A 16,805-nucleotide genomic window follows, 5' to 3' on the forward strand; every position below is an offset into this window, starting at 1 on the left:
GAAGGCAGTTTGGCCGTTTCTTATAAGATTACACAGTTTACCTATGACCCAGCAATTCAGCTCCTTGCATTTATCCAAGAGAAATGCAAACATATGTGCACAAAAAGACTTTTCTGGGGACGTCCATAGCGACTTTATTTGTGTTTGCACAACCTGGAAGTAGCCTAGATGTCCATTAAAAGATGAATGGCAAAACAGCTAGGGTCTGTCTACAGAATAAAGTGGACCTTTAATCAACAATAATAAGTAATGAACTACTAATACATACACCAACACGGATGGATCTCAAAACATCATAGTAGCAAAAGAAGCTTAAATACAAAGGAGTGCACACTTCATGAATCCATCGATACGAAGTTCCAGAAGAGTAAAAGCTAATCTATGGGCATAGACATTAAAACAGCAGTTGCCTGGCAGCGGTGGGGAGAGGTTGAAGGCACAAGGGAAATTTTTGGAGTGATGGGAATGTTCTACATCCTGATTTGGGGTATGTGACACGGGTGCATACATTTGTCAAAGCACGTTGAAGTACGCACTTAAGTTCGGCTCACTTCACTGGGTGTAAATTATATCCTGATTTTTAAAAAATGAAGCCAGCCCGGGGAAGAACAGCTACGCAAGTTATATACCTCCATGTAAGGAAATATTATGAAATCGTCAGCTTATTTTCAAATAAACTTTTTAACAACATGATAAAATGTGTACCATATTAAGTCAGTTTTACGGAGAACAGAAAATTATATATTCAGTGTCATCTCAAATCTGAAAAAAAATACTTCCTTGAGTCTAAGGCAGTATAGATTTTAAGACTAAACACAGATTTGAATAACTTTTCCTCTTTGGGACCACAGTCAGGCTTGAGTCTAAGCCCACTTCACTCATTTCCTTGGGGGCTTTGCTCCGTATCAAGCCCTTGGAGAGATCTTCTTGGACCCCATCCACCCTCCTCCCTTGTATGAGATACACGTGGGTTTATCATTCTCTTCTCCTGGAAGAAGGAGGACTCCACAAGGGCAAAGTCTCTGTCTTGCTCACCCTTACATCTTCAGTTTCTAGAACCATGTCTCGCAGACAGCAGGTGCACTGCTGTGTGTTACTGTGGTCCTTTTCTCATTCAGATTCCAAAGATTCTTCTAAACCCCTCTGGGCAGTCGGCGTGCTAAGAGCAGCATTGCTCCGACACACTGCTTTTTATGCCCTAAAGCTCCTTTAACACTGAAACTACCAGAGTTGTCTCTGCTTTTCCTGTTTTGTTATTTCATAGCTTTGTGGGGGGTTTCATCATATAAGTGAATTAAGTGTAACTGGTTTATTGAAGCATCTCAACTCGTTAGGAATAGAAATAGAAAAACTTTTATTTCTTCCAAACCCTAATCCAGTGGGATCTGTCAAACCCCTTCCCACTAGGTAGGAGGTCCCTTAATGATATCTTGGCCACGTTAAAAGGTTTTGTTGTCATTTTTGTGTGTAGAACAGTCTCTTGTTAAGACTAAGCCCTGTTTGCTTCTGAAGAATGTTTGGCTAAAACAATTTGGGGTGTGTCTCATCCCCTCTCCCCAGGGTTGGCCGGAGCTCTTTGTGACGCTGGTGGCTTTGGAGGGGCTAAGAGGCCTTCTCTTGACTGGAATTTGCTCTTCCCTCGCTGGGCCACATTGGTGCTCATGTCAGGGCCACTCGAGGAAAGAGGACATAGGGTTCCTGGAACGGCTGTAGCAACCGCGGGCGCTCACTCCTCCTGGGGCTGCCACCCCCGCCCCCGCTCCCTGCTCCCACCTGCTCACCTCTGGGAGCTGACCCCCAGTCATGCCCAGTGCCCCAGGCCCATGGGGATCCTGGCAGCTCTCCCGCAGACTGTGGCTTGGGGTCTCTGTTGTATGGATCTGCCATTTTCACTCTGTGTTTTCCAAGGTCACCTTGACTATCATCGTGGATCAAATGGTTGAAGAGGAGAGAACATGGAGCATCCCTCTCACCCGCATTCCACTGGTTAGAATTCCATCATTGAGCCCCACCAGGTTGGAAAGGAGGCTGGGGAATGTAGTCTAGCTTTTTGCCCAGAAAGAGGAGAAAACAGGTTTGGTAAAGAACCAGCCAGCCTATGCAACCGTTGGGTGCTGGTAGAATGACAGAGCTAAGACATCCCTTCAAGTGCGGGGACTGACGGATTGTCAGCAGCTGTCAAAGTTCAGAGTACAGGCTTTCATTCTCATGTGCGGGTCTCGGCTACAACAGGAAAAGCCCAGCTCGATACCCTGCTATAGCGTATGCCTAGAAATTAACTTTTCTTGACAGGAAGAGGCTTTAGCAGATGCCCAGAGCCTGAGTTGGCCGTTGGAAACTCACGGGCAGATCACACGAGACTCCTGTCTTGGGAATTGCTCAGATATGATCTGAGAGAGTCAGCAGTTTAAAATGTGGTGCTTGAAGTGTGACCAGCAGGTTTCTGGGGACACAATACCGTTTGGAATCCAGAAGACTCCCCAGCTACATCCAGATGTTCTGGAACCCAGGGAAGAACTTTTGAAAGACACAGCGAGGCCCTTGTAAACCTCTTAGGACCAGCCGTCCGGGGCCAGCCAGCAGGGCATCGTGTGCACTCCAGACTTTTCCAAGCAGAAGACCCTGACTAGGCAGCAGGCTAGCCAGTTGGGACACAGATTTTCACCCCTGATCGCAAGCCAGTCACCAGTCGTAGAGGAACGTTGGTTGAAACCCCAGGGGCAAGGCCTTCCGTGGGCACGAAGCAGCGGCCACCTCACCCTCCAGGGCTCTGGTCTGTGCACAATTTGCCAGCCTTGCGTCTGTGCTGGGATTCGGGGCAAATTTTAGAATTAATTTTTATGTTCATCTGGTGAGAACAGCTAAGAAAACCTGAAGGGGCAGACCCCCTATTAGGAATACAAAATATAAACCCGAAATCATTTTTAAAAGGGAAGTTTTGGGGGAGATAGATGGATCATTAGATATTGGGAAAGTCGGCGCCACAAAAGATAAGATTTTCAGATGTGCTGGAGGAAACACATGGATGAGGGGGAGAAAGAAGTCAGTAGGTGATCTCGGGTTTAAACATTGGGGAAGGCTTCCCTGGTGGCGCAGTGGTTAAGAATTCGCCTGCCAATCCAGGGGACACGGGTTCGACCCCTGGTCCGGGAAGATCCCACATGCCGCAGAGCAACTAAACCCGTGCGCCACAACTACTGAGCCCGCAAGCCACAACTACTGAAGCCCACGCGCCCCAGAGCCCGTGCTCCACAAGAGAAGCCACCGCAATGAGAAGCCCGCGCACCGCAACAAAGAGTAGCCCCCACTCACCGCAACTAGAGAAAGCCCGCATGCAGCAACGAAGACCCAACGTGCCAAAAATAAATAAATAAACTAAATTTATAAAGAAAAAACTGGGGAAAAGTCAAGTTGGAGTCTCACCTCACACTACAAGCCAAACTAATTCCAGAAGTGCCTTTATTAATTCTGGAGGGAAACAAAGACCTTCAGTTTAAAGCAGTGAAGGAAACTACAAAGGACAGATGGAGGTGTTTGCAGCTCGGACTACTCTTGTCTCTTCTCAGACCAGGGGATCTCAAAGTGGGCAGGACCCGTTCCGGTTCTGGAAGGTATTCCTGTTTTCGTACTACTACTAAAATATCCTGTGTCTTTTCCACTCTTGCTGTCTCCTGAGTGTACAGTGTAATTTTTCAGAGGCTACGTGATGTGTGATCCTGCAAAAGATGAAGTACAGGGGCAGGTCTGAGGTGCCAGCTGTCTTCTATCGATATTAAGCCAGACATTAAAGAAATTTGCAAAATGATGCAAGAACGCCACTCTTCTCACTGAATTTTTTTCGAAAATAGTTTTCTTTAAAATATACTATTCGTGTTGTCAGGTAATGAGTTTATTTTCAAAATAGTATTTTGAAACATTCTCCATTTTAATTAGTAACATGGTGAATGTTGATAAGCGAAATCTACATTAGCAGAAGCTCTTTGGGGTCCTAAAGGATTTTTAATGGTGCAAAGGGATTCTGGGACCAAAAGGTCTGTGAAGTGTTCTTGGTCCACAAGCACTTCGGGGGCGGGAGTGGTCTGTGTGACGCACCATGGATGTCCAGCACATCCATCCACGCCAGTCTCACAAACATTTGTGGAGTACCTACTGTGTGTCAGCCACTGCTACCAGTGCAGTGGTACAACTGTGAACAAAGGGGACAAATATATGTGCCTACCTTGTGTTAAGAGTCTGGTGGGCACAGGGCCAAGTGAGGGAATGGATCAGCTACGTATCAAGTTAAAATTTCAGTAAAACACACAAAAAAGTAAAAAGGTGGAAACGTGCAACGAGTATGACACACAGCAGGTTAATATCTTTAATATATAACGAGCTCATACAAATTTATCAGACCCCCAGTAGATAAGAGCAGAGGACACCGACAATCCACAAAAGAAATACAACTGCTTGACATGAAAAGATGTTCTACTTTGCTAGAAATCGAAAAAATGCAAACTAAAATACAATGTTATTTTTTTCATGATCAGATTAGCAAGTATTTGGCCAGATGAGAATACTCAGTACTGGCAAGATGGTAAAATGAGCACATTTATCTTTGCTGGTGGCAGTGTAAATGGGTATAAACATTTCTGGAGACCATTTGTCAGTATGTAATCATGGTCTCACAAGTTTTCATATTCTTTAATGCTATAAATCCCACCTCTGAGAATCTACCCTAAGGAAATAACTTGACGTTGGGGGAAACTTTATGCACAAAGATATTCATCAATTTCTAATGGTGAAAAATTAGTAAGAGCATTGGTGATCAACCATTGGCACTGCTTGACGGAAGACTACACGGCCTTTCAACATAAAATTAGAAAGAACACGGGGAAACGCCCGTGACGTAAATGAAAATACACGATATTGGATCATTGCAGTAGGTAGTATCACAACTATGTTAAAACAAAAAGCAGAGAAACCATGGGGGGCGGGGGGCGGGGAGAGACTAGGAGAAACACCAAAATGTTAAAAATTGTACTTCTTTCTACTACTTTATTTTCCAAAATTTCTGTGTGTAGGTTGGCTTTGATAATGAAAACCACCAGGACATTGTTACTTGGTTACCCAAAGGAGTTACTGATGTCGCGGCAAGCTGGTGTCACCCCACCCCCTCTACTGCGTCCGTGCTCTGCCAATGGCCACACACGACGTTGGGACCCCGAGACCACACCAGTCATCAGCTCTGTCCACACGTGGTGGGTGATGGAATTATCCTAAACCCCAGCCCTCTCCCCACACAGGCAAGCTTTTGCTGCCAGCCCAACAATCGGTGCTGTGTTGCCTTCTCCAGAGCCCCATCTGTGTCTTCAACTCTAAGCCCCTAACTTAAGGCTTTCCGAGCAGAGGGGATCTCAGGCTTACAGCTCTGGTTGCAAGATGGTAGGGACGGCTGCTAAGATCTCTCCCCTCTTCCCGCCCAAACTCCACCCCTGGTAGCTGGCCCCGTTGTGTGTGTGCTCGTTCAGTCACGGGGCTGCTCCCTTAAGGTAACCTAAGTACCTGCCCAGCTCTCCCCACATTTGCTCCTCCTCCTAAAGGCCGAACTGCCAGGATCATGGTCCAGCAGGTAGTTCTGTCCCTCTTGACAACAGCAGCTCGTGCATCTTACCTGCATCTTCATGGGGGTACTTTTGGGCTCCGTGTCATGACTTCCTTATTATATACTCACCTGGGACCAGTGAGATGGGTCTTGGCTTTTTCCCAGAAGTCACCGAAATGCTTCAGGACATTAAGTCAATCCCAAGGTCACACTATACAGTGGGCCAGAGGTCACCCCTTCTTCTACATCTGATCTCGAATGATGCCCTGTTAAGCACTGAAGCTTCCTTACCAGATGGGGTACCACGGAGACCAGCAGACAGACACAATATAGTCCAAATAATATCAACACCATGAAAAACATAAAACTTTCCCTCACATGCACTGTTTAACACTACTAACTGCCTGTCCCTTTAATAAATCAACACCTGTTCTCTTAAATTTAGAGAAATTATAAACCCCAAATATGTACAAAGCAGCTCCCCTCCCCTGCTGCCTTCTCCAGCTTGGTCCTCCCAGTCACTTGCTCTTGCTCTGGGCTGCACAGAGCTTGGGTCTCATCCTCTCTAGCTGGGGACTAGGGTGTCTTCCACTAGAGCCACCAGGGGCTCCCAACGTGGGGCTTCTTCCAAGTCCAACCCCAAGCCTCGCATCTACTCCGGTTTCCAAGGTTGAGGAAGCGATCAAGAAGGTCGCAGGCGTCCAGCAGCACCAGTCCCCAGCCCGTAACCGTGAGCAGCAACAGGCAAAACCCAACCCAATCACCAACCCAGACGAAGCTGCAGCAGCAGCCCAGGCTGGGCACGACGACCCCTATGCAGAGGGCCGGTCACGGGTGCGGGCAGGCAGCATGGCCAGCCTTGCCTAGTGGTTCTGGCCTAGTTACGTGCAGCAGCTGAAATGCAGTACGAATGCAAACACAGTAGGACTTCTAACGCCACTTGGGCACAGCCAGGTGTTGGCGAGCAGTTCCTGCCCTGCTCCCATGCTGGGTCTCCTACCCTGGCTGGGCTGGGCCACTAGGAAACCTTCAACGTGTCAGTTACCCCTGCAGGCCTCCTTTTCCCCGGGTGTCATTGTACCCCTTCAGCTGTGGGCACCTCCACCTGGCAGGTAGGCAGAAGAGAATAGAGCAGGAAGTGCAAGTGATCTCCACAACCCCCCACCGGAGGGCCCGCCCCCCAGAAGAGTGGCCCACTGTGTGCCCTCCCCCGCTTCACACTTAATGAGCACCATGGTCCCACCTGAACAGCCTTGGCTGGAATCCAGGGGGGCCTGAAGCCTGGGTTCAGGCAGTGGTTCAGCAGGGCAACTGGGCTAACAGAGTTTATGATGAGTGGGCAGCAGTGGTCCACGAACCCCAGCAACCACTGATCACCCTTGACCTTGTAGGCGGTGGTTGCTTCAGGAACGCAGTCACTTTCCCCTGCACCATCGAAACTCTTAGGAAGAGGGGATGGGCCCTAGGAGCCAACCTCTGGGGGTCCCAAGACGTAGGCCTGCAGGACAGAGGCTGTCCTCCTGCAGTCAGGCCAGGACCAGCAGAACAGGGGCAGATGAATCCAAGGTAAGACAGCCCATCTCCCACCGCCCGGGGGGTCATGGAAATGTGGTTCATTTGGCATTGAAATATGGTGGGAGCATCACAGCCCAAAGGGCTTGGCCAAGACTCATTCAGAAAGTGATTCTGGGCGTCCCCCGTGAGGAAGCACAAGGCCACCCACCACTAAGAGGCACAGGTTTGTCCCTCAGAATCAGAACACGGGCACCAGCTCTGCACTGTCACCGCATTAGGACCGAGGCAGTCCTCAGCTCTTTTCCTTTGAAAATGCCAGCAAGGCCTTGGCCGGGGCTGCAGAGGCAGACACCCTCTCTCCTTAAGGGTTCAGTGATGCATCCCAGAGGAGGTGGGTCTCCAGCCCTGAGTCCATGTTTTCTGGGACAAAGGCTGGACATCTGATGGACAGCCCAGGCCTGGGGAGGACACGCTACACAGAGGTTTTGGAGACCTAGAGACCGTGTGTGTGGCTCAAGGGGCTGAGGTGAAGGCCACGTGTCCCCTGCAGGGAGAAGGGAACAGGTCTCAAGCTAGACAAGCGCACCACCAAGTGCCAGGGGGCAAAGAGGAGGGGGGACTGCTGATTCCCACAGTGGGGGACACCACCGCTGATTCCCACAGGGGGTCCAGGGCAGCAAAGTGAGCCTCTAGATCCCACCCTCAGCCTGCCGGGGGTCTCAGGCAGGGATGGACATGTATGTGCTGCCTGTGGAGGCTTGATGGAAATGCCCAGTGATCTCAAGTCACAACGACCTTCCTAGCAGGCGAGCTCCGGATTCCCCCCAGTCCTGGCGCTATCAGAACACTGGCAGCTAAAGCCAGGCACTGATGGGGGTGCAGCCTCCGGGGGATCCCCCCTAAGGCTGCATTATCAATCTTTCCCAGTGGCAGCAATGGGGCACAATGACTGCATACTCATGTGCAGAGTGAAGCTGGCCCCCCGGAAATGCTGGAACCACACTCCCAGCTGTGATCCTTGGCCGCTGACAGCAGAGACGAGGCCCCTGCCTGCTACACTGGGCCCTGGCAGGGCTGGCAATCACCTACGGGCAGGATGCCAGGCTCTCCACTCCAGGTACCCCCATCAAGCCACCCGCCTGGCCAAAAGGGCTTCTTTCTGTCATCAGCAAGCTCACTACTGAGAACAGGGCAACCAGGTGGGGAGCTGCCGTGGGGCCTGCAGAGGGTGGAAGAGGAGCGTCTGTGAACCTGGTCAGGCTGGGAAAGGTCAGGCCAAATGGTCCAAAGTGTGTTGCGGGGTCAGCGTGACCCAGCAGCAGAGCTGTGGTCACTAGAAGAGCTAGAATTGCAAGCGAGAGAAGGGAAACATGCAGTGGAGGTCCCAAGCTAGCACGTAATACCAGGAAGCAAGGTGGGTCACAGGGCGCCCAGGAGCAATGACAGATGTCCTTATGGAACGAGAGAGGCGGGAAGGGATGTCTTCAAACAAGGGTGATGCTGTGGTACGGACACTTCTTCTACGCAGCAAAGGGGGTATGCTACCTGGGTGGCGGCAGACGGACCAGGGTGGTGGCCGATTCCTAAAGGTTCCGAGCTCTGGTGGGCAGGGCCGGGGCTGGACTGGTCCCGTTGGAAGCTGGGTGCACAGGGCAGGGCACCGTGCCCGTGGCGGCCAGCTGGCGGCAGAGCGACTGCCGTTCCCGCACGGCTCGATTCGAGGCCGAAGTCTTTCTGATCTGGGCGCGCCGGGCGTGCCGCAGCGGAGACTTGTAGGTTCTCCGCAACTCGGCCAGGAATCCCTGATAGTTGTTTCGCAAGGGGCTGTCGGGTTGCATGTGGGGGATCGCCCACTTCTCCGCCTCCCCAGTCAGCCGGGACACGAGGAACGCCACTCGCTCGGCCTCTCCGGGGAAGCGCGAGGCCTGGAAGATCATGAATCTGTCCATCTGCATCAAGAACCCCGCCAGCTGGCCAGGGTCTCCGGAAAAGGGCTCGGGCAGAGAGGTTGGAGGCGTTGTCATCGGCCGGGTCCCACTGGAGGTAATGGCCGAGATGGGTGGGGTGATCTGCAGCGCCCCGGGAATCCGAGCCCGGGTGCGTAACAAGGTCAGCTCCGCCATCACGCTCTCCAGCATGTTGGTGAGGTTGGCCTTCTCTGCCCGCAGGGTCGAGGCCTCCCGCCTCAGCGCGGAGTTGGTGAGGCGCAGGGAGGTCAGGGTGTCGATGACGTCATCCATTTGGGCATTGGTAGAAGCTGCAGAGGCTGGGGTTTCAGCTTTTGCGGTCTGAGGTTGAACCATGGTGGCCAGAGGTCGGCCAAAGGCTGAGACTGATGAAGCGGGAGAAGGGGATTTGGGTATCCCAGAACCTGAGCACCTGTAATGCTAAAATTGGGTAGACCCAGAGAGAAATCAAGGAAAGGGTAGGGTTCAAGACCCAGAGTGGCTGAGAAGCCCAAACAAGAAGGCAGGGCAGACGGACCGAGAGATGAGCACAGCCAGACCAGGCAGGGGGTGCAGACCCTTGGGGATCCCCAGCTCCGGATGTGGCTCCTTGATCGCCGCCCTCACAAGGCCATGGCGGGCTGCACTGGAGGGTGGACTTGTTCTGGGCCCTGAAGGATGAAAACATGGTTTAAAAAAGGTTTCGACTGCGGAAACGGGGGTTAGAAGTAAGGGACGCGGCGTGGGAGGAGCAAAGAGCGGGCGGCGAGGCGGGCGCCCCCGCCGAGGCCCCCTCCCTACGCTGGGCCCGGCGCCCACCTGGGGCAGAACAAAGGGCCGATGCACCCGCGGCGGCGCCGGGGCCTGGGGCGGGCGGCGGGCGCGTACCTGGGTCTCCGCGGCTTCCTCCGCGGCTCCGTCTGCCGCGCCGGCCGCGACCAAGATGGCCCGATCGGGGAATGCGGACAGGCAGATGAGTCACGGCGGCGGCGGCGGCCCGCCGGAACTGCTTCCCGGTCAGGTCAGGCCAGGGCGGCGGCGGCAGGAGGCAGGCGCGGGCAGCCTCTGGCGGGCGCACAAGCCGAGCTGGGACCCGGGCCGGGGTCGCGGCGGAGGGCTGGTGGCTGAGCTGCCTGGGTGCGGGCGGGGCCTGCGCGGCGGTGGTGGCGGCTCCAGGCTCGCCTCGCTTGGGCCCCGCTGGTTACCATGGAGACCACCAGCTCGCGCGCGGCCGAGGCCCCGCCCCGGAAATGGCGCGCCCAGCCCCGCCTCTCGGGCAACTGCTCTGTGACCGTCCTCAGCAGCCAATCAGTGATGACTGATTTTATTACTATGATAGGTGTTTTCCTTTATTTTAAATTCTTTCTTAAGACCGCTAGTAAGGCTCTTTTTGTATAGGTTGCAATATTTTTTTAACGAAGTTTGCTTTACATACTGTAACTTCAATACAAGTTCAATGTAGTGTATATTCACTGTAGGAAATTTTGATATCCAAGAAGTCTTTTTTGAAAAAGTTTATATTCAGAGCCCCTCCACCTGCGAGAACAAATAGTGATATTTCTCTACTTCCATCCAGTCGTTCTTCTATGATATATTTTTCTATTACAAAATATTAATTATTGGGAATTCCCTGGCGGTCCAGTGGTTAGGACTCTATGCTTTCACTGCAGAAGGCACGGGTTGGATCCCTGGTGGGGCAATTAAGATTCCACAAGCTGCGTGGTGCGGCCATAAATAATTAAATAAATAAATATTAATTATTGTACCTTATGACATGTTTTGCGACCTTAATAGCACACTGAATTTGAGCATTTTCCATTAAAGCTATTTCAAAAGCATAGTTTTCAATTACTGCCTATGTTCCAATGAAATCGTGTACCCAGTTTATTTAATATGCCCCTTTTGATAGAGCTCCATCTTATTTTACATGTGGAAGTTTTATAAACCTCACTTGTGTATGAATCCCAGCCCCTTCCTCTGCCAGCTTTGCCAGGGTAATTGCCCAGGAGTGAAATTACTGGGCAAAGTGTATGAGCTATTTGACTCAGGATCTGGATGCCTTTCCCACTTGACCTTGCTGAGCTACTTCTAAATGGTCAGTTCCAGGATGGAGCATGGATGGAGAGAAAAGACGCCCACCGTTGCCAGTCTTTCGAGGACACCGTCTTCAAGGAGGCTGAACTACTGGCGGCCACTTGCACCCCTCTGGCAGGCCTGGGCAGAGTTGGCTTCACTCATGCCTTTACAGTTTTTACTTCTATAAAATGGGAATTGGAATATGAGGGTGTCAGTACTTGGAAAAGATAGACTAGCTGTGCCCACAACTGTGTGTACCCCAGTGTGACAAAAAGTGCACCTTTTGTGACCAGCTGAAAATGTCTAGTACATGAAGCAAGAGGGGAAAGAAAGGAGACAATGTTTCCTTAAACTGCTTCTGTGAGTTCTCCCACCTCACGAGGGGGCAGGAGCTGCATTCATCTTGACTGAGGTCGGTGACTTCAAATGCAGAAGTTGTCCTGTACCCCTCTACCCCTCCCGCTTTTTCCAAACACACAGAGGAATCCACTCCTGTGAGTCACCCCACCGGTTTTTCTGCCCTTGGTGCCTGTATTGCACCTCCGCAGGTTACTGGATGCTGTGCATATGAGTGAAGTGTCTGCTTCATTTCCAGGTGTGGTTGACACCATACATCTTAAATTCTCAGATGCATTTAATATAAGGTGTGCCTTGATTTGAGAAATGATGAAACATAAACTTGAAGAAATATATAATTTATTTGTATTTCACCTATCTCAAACAGGATACAAAGTAGCATTGCATAAAATAGAGCTAAATAAAGATGAAAATAAATATTAAAATAAGAAAAACAGAGTATTCGGCTTCAGATCCAGATAATGCTATGATTCAGGCTGTGAGGTGCTGCTCTCTGCCGCAAACACACAACAATAAACTATACAATAAAGTGTTGAGAGGATCTGTCTGGGCTCAAAAGCAATATAAACTCCACTGTGGTCCAGAAACACAAACTGCTAAGTATGGACAAAGCCATGGGCTTGCTGGACTCTGGATCCCAAGGCATAATGAGGACACAAGGCTGGAAACAGAGCCAGGATTCCTATTTGAAATGAGGGGAGAGAGTGCTCACCCCTATGTCAAAGAGGAGTCTGAAAAATCTCTTCAACCATTTCATGGGGCAACACCTTCTGTGAAGGTGTGGCCCTAGGACAAGGGAGAACATCCAATATCATTAATCTCATGCCCCCTGGTTGACAAGTAGACCCCAGAGGGCCAGGAATTGTGAACCACCAATATAAAACACGTTCCTGTACTGCAGACCAGGCATCATTGGAGTGACCCCAAACTGCTAGACAAGGGGGGAGAAGGGGCCCCAAGATGGAGGGGGGTTGTGTACACAAAGAGGGAAAGAAAGTGAAAGATACCCTTTTACCCAAAATTGAGCCTAAAAATCAAAACTCTGAAGCCCATGAAGACATCTAATGCTAAGAATAATGGCCACCAAAATCAATAATCATAATATGAATTAACTCCAGATGAAATTAAATAATAGAACAGTCTGAAAAAAAAGACTTTAAGTAAGCATATTTAGGATGCTCAATGAGACTAATGAAGGAATAACATTTGTGAAAAGAACAGACAATGGGGGTGGGGGAAGCAGAAATGTAACAAGATAAAGTGGCTGTGAAAAAGTACCTTCTTAAAAGAAATATAGTCAATTTCCATTTCTGGGAAGATGGAGTAGTTTCATGCTTCCCTATTCTTTTTTTTTTTTTTTTTTTTTTTTGCGGTACACGGGCCTCCCACTGCTGCGGCCTCTCCTGCTGCGGAGCACAGGCTCCGGACGTGCAGGCCCAGCGGCCATGGCCCATGGGCCCAGCCGCTCCATGGCACGTGGGATTCTCCCGGACCGGGGCATGAACCCGCGTCCCCTGCATCGGCAGGCGAACTCTAAACCACTGCGCCACCAGGGAAGCCCCCATGCTTCCCTATTCTTTCAGCAAAGCACAACTGAAAACAACTAAAAAAAAAAAAGACTCAAAAATGTGGAAGAAAAAAGGCAGACTGGCTAGGTTGCTCAGGATCCAAGGAATGACAGAGTGGTGGGTCCCTTGGGTATTCTTTTGTATCATATAGCTCAGAGTTGCAGCCAAAGAAGCTGGCAACCTGGAAGAGGAATACAAAAAAAAAAAAAAAAAAAAGCTCCTCCAAAAAGCCTGCCCTCTCAAGCCAAAGAATGAGGAAAGAGATAGCCTATGAAGATGGAATACTTAGACAATAACCACTCTACTCCAGCCAAATGCTGCAGAAAAATCAGTGGCCCCATCACTATTCATGCCAGCAAAGGCTAAGTAGGGAGCCTAGACTTCCACCCTTGCCAAGCTAAAATGAGTTTCCCCACCCCACCCCCTGCCAGGGATGGTATCAGAGAAATCAAAAAATTTCCCCAAATTTGATGACATACATTAATCTGCACATCCAAAAAGCTCAACAAACTCCGAGTAGGATACACTCAAACACCTAGACACATCATCATCACACTCTTGAAAGTCAAAGACAAAGAGAAAATTTCAAAAGCAGCAAGAGAAAAGAAAGTGATCTATATAAGGTGTCATCAGTAAAATTAACAGCTTGCTTCTCATCAGAAACCATGGGAGCCAGAAGGCAATGGGAAGATAGATTTAAAGTGCTGAAAGAAAAAGACTATCAATGAAAAATTCTTTACCCAGCAAAACTCTCTTTCAAAAATGTAGGGAAAATTAAGACATTTCCAGGTAAATAAAACTGGAGAGAATTCATCACTAGCAGACCGGCCCTACAAAAAATAATAAAGAGAGGTCCTTCAGACTAAAATGAAAGGACATTAGGCAGTAACTGGAATTCATGTGAAACATAAAAAGCCCCAGTAAAGGTACCAACATAGGTAAATAAAAAAGACAGTATAAGCGTATTTTTGTTTGTAACTCTATTTTCTCCTGTATTATTTAAAAGACAACTGTGTAAAGCAACAATTACAAATCTATACTAATGAGCATACAATATATTTAAAACGTAGGGACTTCCCTGGTGGCGCAGTGGTTAAGAATCTGCCTGCCAATGCAGGGGACATGGGTTCGAGCCCTAGTCCGGGAAGACACCACATGCCGCAGAGCAACTAAGCCCGTGCACCACAACTACTGAGCCCACGTGCTACAACTACTGAAGCTCATGTGCCTAGAGCCTGTGCTCCACAACAAGAGAAGCCACCATAATGAGAAGCCCACACACTGCACTGAAGAGTAGCCCCCACTCACTGCAACTAGAGAAAGCCCACACACAGCAGTGAAGACCCAACACAGCCAAAAATAAATAAAATAAAATAAATTTATTTTTAAAAATGTAATTTGCCTGACAATAATAGCACAAAGGGGGTAAGGAGGAGATGGAGTAAGGAGGAGATGGAGTTATTTAGAAGTAAAGTTTTCTAAATGGTTGAAATTAAGTTGGTATTAATCCAAACTAGATTTTTACAAGTTAGGATGTTAATTGTAATCCTCAGGGCAGCCCTTAAGAATATAATTCAAAAAATATGTGAAAGAAATGACAAGGGAATTAAAATAGTACAGTAGCAAATATCTATTTTATATGAAAGAAGACAGTAATGGAGGAATAGAGAAACAAAAAAAAAGGACATATAGAAAACAAATAACAGAATGACAGATGTAAATCCTACATTATCAATAATACATTAAATGTAAATGGATTAAACATTCCACTTGAAAGGTCGAGATTGGCAAAATGGATTTTTTAAATGACCCAATTTGATGCTATCCACAAGAGGCACACTTTAGATTCAAAGACATAAGTAAGTTGAATAAAAGAATGAAAAATGATATACCATTCAAACTAACAAAAAGAACACTGGAATGGCTATACTAATATCAGACAGAACAGACTTCAAGACAAAAATTGTTACTAGAGAAAAAGAAGGGTATTTTGTAATGATAAAAGGATCTATTCATCAAGACAACAATTATGAACATATATGCACTTGACAACAGAGCCTTCAATTTCAATATTTATCTACAAATCTATGGTAATCAAGAATGTATGATCTGGCATAGTTGAATGGAATAGAATTGAAAGACTAGAAATAAACCCTAACATTTAGTCAATTTATATGAAAGAGGGTGCCAAAACAATTTAATGACCAAAGAATAGTCTTTTCTGAGACTGGATATCCATGGCGAAGAATGAAGTTAGACCTCCTACCTCACACCCTATACAAAAATTAACTCAAATGGATCAAAGACCTAAATGTAAGAGCTAAAACTATAAAACTCTTAGAGGAAAACCTAGGGATTTTGTTTGTGAGCTTAGATTGGACAACAGTTTCTTTGATATGACACCAAAGTACAAGTGACAAAAGAAAAAAATAGGTAAATTGAATTTCACCAAAATTTAAAACTTTTTGTTTGAAAGGACACTGGCAAAAAAGTGAAAAGATAACCCACAGAATCGGAGAAAGTATTTGCAAATCATATATCTGATAAGGATCTAATACCCAAAATATATAAAGAATTCTTACAGCTCAATAATAAGAAAGACAAATAACCCAAGTTTTTTAAATGGGCAAAGTATTTGAATAGATGTTTCTCTCAAGAAGATAGACAAAGGGCACATAAGCACATGAAAATATACTAAACATCATTAGCCTTTAGGAGAATGCTAATCACAACCATAATGAGATATCACTTCACATTCCCCAGTATTGCTATAATCTAAAAGACAGACAATAACAAATGTTGGTGAAGATGCAGAAAAACTGAGACTCTTATACATAGCTGGTGGGAATGTAAAATGGTGCAGCTACTGTAAAACCGTTTAACAGTTTCTCAAAGAGCTAAACATAGAGTTTCTATATAACCCAGCAATTCCACTCCTAGGCATATGTCCAAGATAATTGAAAACACGTGTCTACATGAACATTTGTACATGAATGTTCACAGAAGCATTACTCATAATAGAAAAAAAAAGGAACCAACCTGCATGTTCACCAATTGATGAATGGATTGACAAAATGTGGTACGATGGAATATTAATCAGCCATAAGAAGGAGTGAAACACTCTTGTCCTTCAGTGCCACGGGGGACTGGTTACAGGACCCCCCATAGATACCAAAATCTGTGGGTGCTCAAGTCCCTTATATAAAATGGCATAGTATTTGCATATAACCTATACATACCCTCCTATATACTTTAAATCATCTCTAGATTCTTATAACACCTAATACAATGTAAATGTTATATAAATAGTGATAAATACAGTGTAAACACTATCTAAATAGTTGCCATGCACAGACAATTCAAGTTTTGTTTTTTGGAACTTTCTGGAATTTTTTTCAAATATTTTTGATCCACGGTTGGTTGAATCCACAAATGCAGAACCCACGAACACAGAGGGCTGACTGTACTGGTGTGTGCTACCACATGGATGAACCTTGAAGGCACTATGCTAAGTGGAAGAAGTGAGACACAAGGGCTACATATTGTATGATTTTATTTACATGAAATGTCCTCTGTAGGCAAACCCATAGAGACAGAAAGCAGGGTCCTTGTTTCCAGGCTCTGGGGAGAAGGAGGAAAGGGATAGTGACTGCTGAAGGGGATGGGGTTTCTTTTTGGGGTGATGAAAATATTCCAGAGTTAGTGTTGATGTTTGCACAACATTGTGAATATACTAAAACCCACTAAATTGTATACTTT

General features: G+C 47.5%; 1 protein-coding gene across 1 annotated transcript; it reads right to left on the reverse strand.

The window, feature by feature from the left end:
- Positions 1-4,326: 4,326 nt before the first annotated feature.
- On the reverse strand, positions 4,327-10,270 carry RTL6 (retrotransposon Gag like 6). The gene is made up of 2 exons (XM_082634697.1): positions 9,934-10,270; positions 4,327-9,716 (listed from the first exon to the last, which is right to left on the reverse strand). Exon 2 carries the CDS (start codon positions 9,400-9,402, stop codon positions 8,683-8,685), a length of 720 nt encoding a protein of 239 aa, XP_082490823.1. The 5' UTR covers positions 9,403-9,716; positions 9,934-10,270; the 3' UTR covers positions 4,327-8,682.
- Positions 10,271-16,805: the final 6,535 nt, after the last annotated feature.

The sequence above is a fragment of the Mesoplodon mirus genome (genome assembly GCF_964341445.2).
Source record: "Mesoplodon mirus genome assembly, chromosome: 11".
NCBI lineage: Eukaryota > Metazoa > Chordata > Mammalia > Artiodactyla > Ziphiidae > Mesoplodon > Mesoplodon mirus.